The sequence below is a fragment of the Vicugna pacos genome, chromosome 25, assembly GCF_048564905.1.
Source record: "Vicugna pacos chromosome 25, VicPac4, whole genome shotgun sequence".
NCBI lineage: Eukaryota > Metazoa > Chordata > Mammalia > Artiodactyla > Camelidae > Vicugna > Vicugna pacos.
The window spans coordinates 24,049,843-24,061,933 of NC_133011.1; the positions used below are offsets into that span (position 1 = coordinate 24,049,843).

General features: G+C 39.3%; 1 protein-coding gene across 6 annotated transcripts in view; it reads right to left on the minus strand.

Moving 5' to 3' along the window:
• Window positions 1–295: 295 nt before the first annotated feature.
• The window catches only part of TAF2 (TATA-box binding protein associated factor 2), an 87,803-nt gene continuing 76,007 nt past the window's right edge, over window positions 296–12,091 (minus strand). For 2 of the 6 annotated variants that reach the window (XM_072949649.1, XM_072949655.1), the window contains 3 exons: window positions 8,327–10,073; window positions 8,094–8,142; window positions 296–1,510 (listed from right to left, as the gene is read on the minus strand). In XM_072949649.1, the coding sequence (XP_072805750.1) occupies window positions 10,022–10,073 (52 nt within the window). In that variant the 3' untranslated portion in view covers window positions 296–1,510; window positions 8,094–8,142; window positions 8,327–10,021. The remainder of the gene's footprint in view (window positions 1,511–8,093; window positions 8,143–8,326; window positions 10,074–12,091) is intronic. The other 4 variants (XM_072949651.1, XM_072949650.1, XM_072949653.1 and 1 more) reach the window with 4 other exon arrangements.

Here is a 12,091-nt window from a genome sequence, read left to right on the forward strand (position 1 = left end):
AGATCCCACATTGTAACGACCCTTTAAAAGACCATCACTTGTTGAGTTTTGACACAATATCAAAGAAGAACAACCACAAACATCTGAAGAGACGATTAAAATGCTCCTCCACTTTCCAACCATGTATCTGTGTGAGACCAGATTTTCCTAAACTAAACCATACTAAAACCAAAACAACACACTACAAGTAATTGGATGCAGGAGCATCTATGAGAATCCATCTGTCCTCATGCAAGCCAGATATTGAAGAGATGTGCAAAATATGCAGAATAATGTTACCCTTCTCATTAAATTTTTTTTTGTCTTGGAAAATGTTATTTTTTAATAAAAATATTCTTTCTATTAACGTGTGATATGTTTATTATTACCATTTTACATGAATCAACAGATATTTTAAAATTTTCTCAATTTAACCTCTAATATGACAAGTATAGACAGAATCCAAAGCTCTTGGGGATCCTCCACCACTTTTAGGAGAGCAACAGGGTCCCAAGACCAAAATGTTTGAGAACGACTGTTCTAAACTTACTGGACTTTTTGTTCCTTCTTATGCCAAAAAGAGATCTGCTCTAAGGAACTGGCTCACGTGATTATGGAGACAGAGAAGTCCAAGATCTGGAGCGCCAGGAATGCTGATGGTGTATATTCCAGTCCGAGTACGAAAGGCAAGAGAAAACCGATGTCGCAGCTAGAAGAGAGTCACGCAAAGAGAGAGAGTTCTTTCTTACTCAGCCTTTTGTTTTATGCAATGATTTGATGAAGGCCCACCCACATTAGGGCAGTAACCTGCTTTTACTATGTCTACTGATTCAGATGTTAATCTCATCCCAAACTCCCTCACAGACACACACAGACATCATGTTTAACCAAACATCTGGGAACTCTGGGGCCCGACCAAGTTGGCACATAAAATTAACCATCACCCCTTCCATTCATTCAGGTCACTGCTCAAATATTATTTCATCAGAGGGTGGTTCCCCTCCACTGCCCTATATAAAATAATCCTAGCACTCCCGTATCCTCTCTATCTCCTTAATCGTGCTTCCATTTTCTTAGCATATGTCACCATTTATAAATTATGTATCTATTCTTTTATTTCTTCTTCCCCCTCTAAAACGTACATTTCTTCGTTTCTTCGATTACTGAACAGTTCAGTCCTCTGTTGCATCCCCAGGTGCTGGGATCTGGCACATAGTAGGTCTCCAGGAATATTTGTTGACTAAATGAAATAACTACGTCACACTATTTATTTAGACTTTAGACCACGATGAAGGTTTGAGGAAGTAAAGTTATTAGGGAGAAAGTACTGAATTGCCCTGAAGTGAACTGTGATGTGGTCAAACACAGCTCTTTCAGCAAGGCAGACATTTATTTCTCTTTCACCTAAAAGTCTGGAACTAGGCAGTCCAGGGACGGCATGGCAGCTGTGCTTTACAAGATCTTCAGGGACTTCACGGTGTGACCCTTGCTTCTGTGTCCAATACAACAGGTAGAGAGCCAGCCAGCATGTCTTCATTTCAAAAGAAAAGAAGGAAAAATTTAGAAAAGTGAGGCAAAGGATAACAGCGATTAAAAAAAAAAATTTCCAGAAGGTGTCACACAACAATCCTACATACATTCATTTCCAGCTTTAGTCAGATGCTACACCTGGTTGCAAGTGAGTCTGAGAAATATGTTTTTATTCTGGGTGGACACAAACATAGCTAAAACATTGAGGGTGGTAACTTATAGAGAAAAGAAAGAATAAATACTGAGTGAAGAACAGCCATCTCTACTACAGGTAAATATTGCTTTACCTCTTCCAGCAAAGGAGTTCCGCCTCTACCATGAAGAAACCTCCCCGCTCTACGCCATTTCTCGTGGTCCTGGTGATTTGGTCTAGACAGTACTTCCTAGACCAGATGTGGAAGATTTAGGTTTGAGGAAGGCAAGTTATTAGGGAGAAAGTACTGAATTGCCGTGAGGTGAACTGTGATGTGCACGTGTCAAACACAGCGCTTTAAGCAAGGCAGACACTTATTTCTGGCTGGGTCAGTGTTCATACCCTATCCTTTTGGCCCATGGACTGGTCCAGAGATGAACATGTGACCCAAGTAAGGCCTGGAATGGGCAAGCACTGCCAGACAGAACATCCTCTGAGATTTATACATAAATGGTGAAAGAGAAAAGCTTTTTGCCCTGGGACTGCTAAACTGGGACTCAGGTCATTCCAGGGCTACTGACATTCGTTTTACCTCAGCTACGTGTAACGTAGGAGGAAGGAGGATGTGAGGCCAGCAGAACCATAAGGTGGAGAGATGACATCATTTGAGTTCTTTGATCCCACTGTGCCTGAAACCTGATGTCTCAGTTCCCCCTTTTGCTCAAGTTGGTTTTTGTTGGATATCTGTCCCTTGTATTTGAAATTCCTCACTGAAATGGGCACCACTGGCATATTTCTTTAAAAATTGTTTAAAATGTTATTTGCTATTTAATAAAGATTAATTTCTGATGTGAAAAGGAAAGTGCCTATTTCTGCCTCAAAACACACATTTTAAAAAAAATTTTTTGTTTTTCATTTTCTTTTCTTTTCTTTTTCTCAAACACACATTTTTGAAGTCTGGGTTGTCTCTGTTGAAAAGTTCTGCCTGAACAAGCTCTCTTTCCCACTATCCCTACCCATCATTGCCTGCCTCATGCTCTCCTCTTTTATTATTTATCTTATTACGGCTTCCATCCAACATAATACTGCGTTGTATTGAAATTACTTGATTCTAGGACAACCTGTCCCTTGAGATGACACTTTTCTTTCTGACAAGGAACTATCCTATCTCATTCACCTTCACATCGTCATATCCCCAGCCCTTACTTCACTGCTCATTGTGTAGTAATGATTATATTCAACCTGGTGTTGTAAATATGTACCCACAATTTTTTATCACCACCTCATGATAAAGGGTTTAAATTACTCTTTCCTTTGGAACCTATCAAATAATTCAAGTCCCTTTGGAAGTGGAAACTACAAAACTAAAATAATTAACTATAGTACAATCATTGTTTTCAGCTGACTCAATTAGAATAAAATTCTCAAAAATGGAGTTGCTGAATGGTTTATAAAGCAAAACCATCCTAAAATAGCAGACCAATGCCTTTATTTTTAAATAAATCTTAACAAAGACCAAATCACAGGTATATACTTTGACAGATAAAGCCTGGTTTATAGTTGTAAAATTCATATTGCATCAAAGGATTTTTTGTTTTAATTTTGGTTCATTTTTGCATGAAAATGGTTTGAGGTCAGCAAATTTCCAAAAGTTTCTCTCCTTGTGGTAAAAGCAATGCCTGGTGCAATCACAGAGCCTAATCAACCAATTATTCTAACTGGCTGCATTTCAGTCTCAAAAAATAAGTTTGCCTTCTGGAACATAAGTAGATATTAAATCAAATACGACTTTTTTTCAGTTTGCAAAGAGGAAGGCATTCAATATAAAGCACTGCAAGCAGGTGATCATTTGCAAATACTGTTGGAGAATATTTCACATTTCCTCAAATCTCTAACATCCATTCTTCTCCCTCCCACTCCTCAACTCTTTTTGCATACTTGTGAAATTTCCAATCCCATGGCTTCTCTAACAAAAGCCCCCACCTGCACCTTACCAACCTTCTCCCTCTTCTTGTTTATGACTCCTAACTATTGACAAAGCCTTCTCTGGCTCTTCCCCATAATTGTCTTTGCCATCTGACAGGCATGCTTGTCTTAGCTCCCCTTCCCTTTTGATAATGGCTTCACTGAAATATATTCACATACCACATACCTCACCCATTTAAAGAGTAAAATACCATAGCTTTTAGTATACTTAGAGTTGTGCAATCATCATCACAATCAATTTCGAATATTTTCATCACTACAAAAAGAAACCCTGCACCTATTCTCAGGGACTCATCTCCCCCAACCCCCAAACCAACCCTAGGCAATCACTAATCAATTTTCTTTATATGTAGATTTGCGTCTTCTGAACATTTAATTTAAATGGAATCACACAATATGTGATCCTTTGCAAATGGCTTCTTTCATTTAGCATAATGTTTTCAATGTTCACAATCCTTTTCATTTCTGGAAATGTGGTAGTAACTTCTTCTTTATTTCTGATTTTAGTAATTTGAGGGTTTTTTTTTCCCCCTTAGTCAATCCACGTAAAGATTTGTCAAACTTTGTTGATCTTTTCCAAGAATCAACTATCAATTTTGTCAATTTTCTCTATTTCCCACTTCATTAATTTCTGCTCCAATCTTTATTATTTCCTACCTTATGCTTGATTTGGGTTTAAAAGGTGAGATTATTGATATGAAATCTTTCTTCTTTTTTATGTAGGCATTTACAAATATAAAATTTTTCCCCTAAGCAATGTTATTGTATCCAGTAAGTTTTAGTATGTGAGCTTTCATTTTCATTCATCTCACAATATTCTCTAATTTTCCTTGTGATATCTTCTTTGACTTATTGGTTATTTAGGATTTTGTTATTTAATTTCCATCTATTTGTGAATTTTCCAAATTTCCTTGTGCTTACTGATTTCTTACTTCACTGTGTTCAGAAAACATGCTTCATGTGAATTCCATCCTTTCAAACTTATTATAGCTGTTTTATGGTTGAACATATGGTCTATCCTGGAGAATATTCCATGTGCACTTGAGAAGAATATGTATTCTGCTTTTGTTGTGTGGAGTATTCTAAGGATGTGCATTAGATCTAATGGTTTACAGTGTTGTTTGGTCTTTTATTTACTTCTTGATCTCCTGCCTAGTGGCTCTATGTATTATTGGAAGTGGGATATTTACATCTCCAAGTATTACCATTGAATTGTCTGTTTCTCCTTTCAGTTCTCTATTTTTGCTTCATGTATCTCAGGGCTCTGTTATTAGGTACATAAATATTTATAACTGTTATATCTTCCTGATGAATTGAGCCTTTTGTTATAAAATTTCCCTCTTTATCTCCAGTAACAGAGACTTTTGTTTTAAAATCGCCTTTGCCTAATATTTGTATTGCCCCCTCAGCTTTTTTAATTGACTCCAGCTTTTTCACCCTTGCTGTTTGCATAATACATCTTTATCCATCCTTTTATTTTTAACCTATTTATGTCTTTGAATCTAAACTGTGTCTCCTATAGAATACAGTGGGATCTTGTTTTTTATTTTTTAATCCAGTTTGACATCTCTGCCTTTGGATTGTTTAATCCATTCACATTTAATCTTGTTATTCACATAGCTGGATGTACACCTGCCGTTTTACTTTGTGTTTTCTCTATGTCTCATGTCTTTTATCTTTCTTTATTCAGCCCTTATGGCTTTCTTTTGCATTAAATGTAACATTTTATTTCCTTTAATTGTTTTCACTATACTTTTGAGTTATTTTCTTCATTCATTTTATTTTCTGTCCTTTGGATTGCAAGGTTTCTATCAATCTAACATCCACTTCATTGATTTTTTTCAAATTTGATGGTTCCTCTAGTGAAGTTCCCATTTCAGTCATACTTTTCAACTCCAGAGTTTCCATTTGCTTGTTTTTAATAATTTCTATCTCTTTGTTTGATGAGAAATTGTCATCACAGCTTCCCTTACTTCCTCAAGTATAGTTTCTTTAGTTCTTTGAACATATTTATAACGGCTGCTTTGAAGTCTTTTGTTAATTTGAGATCTAGACCCCCTCACAGTTTATACTGACTTCTTTTCTTCTATGTATGAGTCATACTTTCCTATTTCTTTCCATGTATTTTTTTTTTTAATGGGACATTTTAGGTAAATATATAGCAGCAATTCTGGATACCACTTTGCTCCTCTCTTTCTGGGGTTTTGTGTGTGCATGTATTTGTTCAATGGCTTGGCTATACTGTGTTAATGAAATCTAATTCTTCCCCACCCCCATAGTGTGAAGCTTTGGCATAAATAGAGTCATCCTGGGATGACAGCGGTTTTAGCAAGGCTCTCTTTGACCTTCTGTTTCCCCGATCTCTGTTTAGTTGTCTGTCTCTTTTGTATCACACTTGGCTGTCAGACTCCACTAATTGCATATGATTATTCTATTCTTTTTTTGACAATGCCCTGGGACATACATTGCTCCTCAGTTTTATTTAATTAAATTCAGTCATGGCTAGCTTCGAGGCAAGCCTTTGAGGACTTTTTCTCACATCAGGAAGGCTCTTAGAAACTGTCTTTTTTTTTTTTTTTTTCTGATTCTCTCTAGTAAACTAACTAGCCTATGGTTTAGCTTGATGCCCTCAGAGCTACCAGTGCCTCTACAATTCTTAACATTGAACCTCCACTGTTTCAGAGAGTGCCCTTAGGCTTGAAGTTCCCTTTACTCTGTTTCAAATAAAGCTACCTCTTTTGGGGAAGAGCTTCAGAGGTCTTTGTTCTTATTGGCTGCATCCCCCCCTGGGGAAAATCTCTCAACCACTGTTCTAGGTGCTGGACAGTGACTTCGGCCTGCTTGTTGGAATGACATCTCTGACTTACAAGCAGAGATCTGGGGTGTGGTAGTAGCCACTGGCCTTCTCCGCTTGCCTCTCCTGACATGAAGTTTTCACCCTATGAATTAGCTGGGGTGAGAACAACCCTTGCCCCATTATTCTCAGACTGCTGTGCTTAAGGTAAGGCCTCCACCCTGTGAGTAGGGGCTAGATGGAGGGGAGTAGCCAAACTCATGGTTGCACTCACCAGGGATTCAGCCTCTGGGACTTGAAGTTGGATGGGATTAGGAATGCTGTTGGCTTTTTCCTCCTGGTAAAATACTCTAGCCCTTGATTGGAAACTGAGGGGAATGGGAGCTCTGTCTTTCTGGCCACAGAGAGGTTAAGTGAATTGCCTAACATCACACAGCTCAGCAGTCAGTGGTGGAGGCTGGATTTAAACCCAGGCAGACTAATTTCTAAAACTTTCACTGAACCTTTGTACTATACTGATACTTAAAAAAAAAAATTGGCTTCATTTCCAAAAATGGATACAGTAACCTCCTAAGCATGGTACTTGAGAATTTTCTTTAAGAGAATTATTCCTTCACTCATTTGACAAACTTACTGAGTATCCACTAGATCCTGAAACTGGGTTGTTCAATTAAGCATGGAAACAAAATACTGACCCAGGAGGATAAAAGCTGACTCCTCTCAGAATGGGAAATAACTTCATGAAAATCTAAACCTCAGAGTCATGTTGTTAAGCATGAACATGGAACTGTGAATGTGGGAAAGGTTTTAAGACTTGAAGAAGCATGTACTACAAGCTGGGCACATGCTAAGCTACAATGCTTTGTGTAAGTAATTTCACTTCATTCCTCCAAAACCCGTAAGATAAGTGGTTAAGAGCTCAGACTCTAAATTCAGACTTGTGGGGCCTGAATTCCAGTTCCATCAACGACTAGCTGTGTAAATCAGACAAACTATTTAACAATTTGGGCCTCAGTTTCCTCTGAGATTAAGAATGGTAATTCCTGCAGCAGTCAGGAATGTATTCAGCTGCAAGCAAAGGAATATCTGCCCATCGTGGCCTCAACAAAAAAGGGTTTATTCTTCTACCTAATTGACAATCTGGAAATGGTGACTGCAGATGTTGGCTTAGCATTTCAGCAATGTCACGGCTGGTATCTGTGATTCCTTCAGTCCTTTCTGCAGGAGCACATGACAGCTGCTGCAGTTCTAGACATCCTGTCAGAGTTTACGGCAGGAAGAGAGCAGAAGAGGGTACCAGACACAGGAGCCCTCTCCTGGTCAGAAAGCTGAGGCAGAACCCCAGGAGATTTCTGTGTATGTCTCACGTGGCCAGAATTCTGTTATGTATGGCCATTTGAGCTGCAAGAAAAGCTCGATTTGAAAAGCAAATATGTAGGAGACACACTTTCACTGACACAAAATTGGGGTTCCATAAGCAAGGGAAAGGGAAAATGGATATTATTGGCTGAGCACCTAAACAGAGCTTAACATCACAGAGACAAGATTCACAGGCAGCCTTGTGGACGCCTAAACAGTAACAATGTAAACAGGCATTAGGACAATTGGGTAGAGGTGTTTAACCAGTTCCATTGCTCCTGAATTGCTTTCTGTACTCTACTTAAGATTTACCTTTTTTTTTTTTCTTCATAGAGGCTAAGGCATTGCTCAACTGGAGCCCCTGCAAAAATAAGTGGAAAAAGAAGTAAAGAAGTAGCCAGCTCTTAAGTCTTCTGAATCACCAGGCAATCACCTAAGCAGCAGCAGCAGAACATCTGTATTTAACCAGAAAGACCTCCGTATTTAATAGAAAGAATAGTCATGAAGCTCGATTGTTTGATTAAGCATGGAAACCAAATACTGACCTTTTAGGATAATAGCTGGCTCCTCTTGGAATGGAAAACAACTGCATGAGAATCAAAACCTGATGTGTGAAGTGTCCCCTCAAAGCAAGATATTCAAAAGATGTTAGAAGTTTTAGCCAGGAAAATAGACATCTCTATTTTTCAGTTAAAAAAACCCCCCAACTTACCATTACTAATTAAAACCACAATATGTTAAGAATGATGTCTCCCCTACCGCATGAAAGGAGTTGGTCCCATATTTGCAAGGTGTAAGGAACATGTGAGGTCTGGTGACCTCATATATAATAATTCTATGCATATAATTACTGTGTACAGAGGTGTCTGGAGAGCAGATTTTTAATCAATGCCAGAACAAGCCTGTGTTACATTAATAGAAAATGTAAAACACATGGTTTCAAGGCTGTTTGTTCAACCATAAAATGAGCTGAGTATTACTGAGCCTACTTCCTCCCAGAAGGTGAGCGAGTCAAAGACAAGTCCCCTGGGACACAAGCTTTGTCTGCAGAGCACTGAGGGCAGTGGTCGCAAGACTCAGAGAATTCAAGGATGATCAACTTCGACCTCGCCAAGTAGGAACTTTAAAATGACAATTGTATCAACAATCCACCAATCAACCAACAAACTACCTGCCACTGTCATCATTTTATAAAAGGACTTAACACCAAGCAATTAGGATGGACATACTTATTCTCCCAGTAAAAGGAACGAGTTTTACTAAAATCTCACTCCCTCATCCTAACTTTTCTCACTTAATATGCACAGGTGAACATTTCAGAGTCACAGGATCAGTTCTGGCATTGTTCTCTTGGTCTTAGATGGACTTCTTGGACATTGGACTTCAAGGACAAGAGGGCTCTCTGGTATAGGATTACAGGCAGGGCGCAAGAGCTTTAGAAAGCAGCAATTAAAACTCTTCAGCAGAAAATTTTCAAGCATACGTGGAACTGGAGTAGAGAACTTGGCAAGGCTTCCCTCTGCTCCCCTCATGGCCAGCCTTAAAGTACAGACAGCCGCTGACTTCCAGTGGTTCAGCTTATGAGTTTTTGACTTTATGATGGTGCAAAAGTCATATGCATTCCATAGAAATCGTACTTCAGATTTTGAATTTTGATCTTTTCTCAGGCTAGGGATATGTGTATGATACTCTCTCAAGATGCTGGGCGGCAGTGAGCCCCAGGTCCTAGTCAGCCAGACCGCGAGGGTGAGTAACCAAGACATTTACAATCATTCTGTACCCAGACAGCTGTTCTGTTTTTCACATTCAGTTTTCAATAAACTACATGAGATATTCAATACTTCATTATAAAATAGGCTTTGTGTTAGATGGTTTTGCCCAACTATAGGCTAATGTAAGTGTTCTGAGCACATTTTAGATAGGCCAGGCTAAGCTACGACGTTCAGTCGGTTAAATTCATTTTCCATTTTTTTTTAAACTTACAATGGGTTTATCGGGACGTAGCCCATAGTAAATCAAGGAAGATCTGTACATAAATAGTATAAATTGAGACTCCAGGTTCAAGTTCCTATTGTTGCTACTTACGTATTTATTTTAACTCTGCTACTAGAACCTAGTCACCTTGAAGGCAGGGGCCTTATATTCTCCACGGAATCTCGCACTCGGAAGGCATCCAGTGACACCTACTGACTTGGTGTGAGCTTGATGACTATGGAGTCTATAAAAGTTCTAAAAACAAATCAGAGTGGCTGATGAAAATCAGTGGGAACTGGTCGTGGGAAAAAGATGAGCCTGTCCAAAGAGATAAGAAAAGAGAAAATACTTAACAGTCAGTTGAAAACTTTCCTGTTCACATACCTAACTACACAATGTCTTACGCATATGTAGATAGTCTGAGGTTGAAATTCAAGTTTGTTTTAGGAAGTTCAAATAAAAACAATCATGGCTGTCTATATTTGAAAATGAAAATAAGGACTTTACTACCTAGATTTCCTACATAGTACGTCAACCTCTCTACGAATTTACTGTGTAGTGGGAACAGAATAATCACAGGAGTCTGGCAGCTGATGAGAAACTTTGAGACGATCTTATTCAGTTTTCTAATTTTTCAAGAAAACTGGACCCAGTGAGGTTGGGTGATTTATTTGAGGCCACAAGACTAGACACTCTGGTTGCGACACAGAACCCAGGTATCCTGTTTTCCAGACCATGACCTCTCCACAATGTTATTTATTCACTGAGTGATGAAATCACCTTCTGCTTTCATATTAAATTCAATAAAATTTGAGCCCACGTTCAGTGCTGACAGTGCCTTACAGTGGCACTAGATGGTCAAGAAAGAATACACATCATAAACAGGGTAATGACATGCCCTCCACCCTCAGTGACTCATCATGAAACAGGAAGGATTTCACATAGCTAAGTACCATGTTTTTGAGGTAAAAGTTTTTCTTGAGAAATAAAAAAATTTTTTTCAACCTTTTCAACTCATCCCATTTGCTGAGTCCTTTCACTTTTCTCCACTATGTTCATAATATCTAACATGTGCACGTTACATGAATATCTGGTCTAGGCAACCAGACATCCCTGCTGAATAAACAAAGCCATCCAGAGCCTACTCTTCAATGTTTGAAAGAAAATGAAATAATGTATTTTGTGCAATTCTCCTTTGTACCAAACCCTGCACATCAGTCTACACACTGGCATGCACACGCATAACTATTACACAGGCAAGGTAAGAAAGCCACTTAAGGGGATACATATCAGTGTTACTGTAGTCATCATTCCAAATAAATGCCACCATCCTAAAGCACTGAAGGACACAACAGGACTAATAAACTAGGCAAGCACACGAGACAAAGGAACGAGTGGTGTGATCTTTGAGGACAGCGACTGTCTGCCTTATTGACGATATTATCACCGTCCTAGAACATGGGAAAATAGTGGGCATTCAAATATATTGTATGCATGAGGGAAAGGAAAGAAGGATGGAAAGGAGGGAGAGAGGCAGGCTGGTTGATTAGAACCTGAAAAGCCCAGGTGTCAGAGGAGGTATTTTAGTAGAGTCTCAATACAAGGTACAGCTTCCTTAGCAGGAGACAACCGGTTGTGCGGGGAAGGGGAAAGAATTCGGGCAGAGACGGCTCTTGCTCACGTACGGCCTCGCAGGCTGTACGCTGCCCTACTCTCGAGAGGGCTGTTCCTGTGGACTCCGCAACCCCGAGGAGGGGAAAGGCCAGAAGGTTTACCGCGTGGTGCTGGACGTCATCTAAATAGATTCACAGTTCATCAGTCACGATTCGTTTGGCTGACTAAATTTTTCTTCAGGAGGATCATTTGGGGAGAGGCAGTGGTAGAAATAGGAGACAGTTCTAGAAATGACAGATCTGGGTTAAGATCTTCATGCTTCCACTTATTTATAGCTGTGTAAAGGCAGTGTAAACTTGTGGAGGGCAAAACCTGTGTCTATCTTACTCATGAATTTATCTCAGTGCCCAGTACATAGAATGCACTTAGTCAATACTGGATGACAAATTTTAATCACGTATCACGCACTTAATGGTTTCCTCATCTCTAAAATGAGAATATTGACGCTGATTTCACTATGAGTAGGAAACAAGAAAACGTGAAGGATGCAGCACACTGCTAGACTCGTAGTCATCTTCTCTCCTGTAAGCTGAGAGACAGTAACGAGGGTCTGGAGAGAACACTGTTAGCATGTCAGTCCTCAGCCCGAACAGTACCCACTCCTGGGGGGCATCTGAAGACAGGTGAGGTCTGATTGTTGCAATGACTGGGCCTGTTTAAGT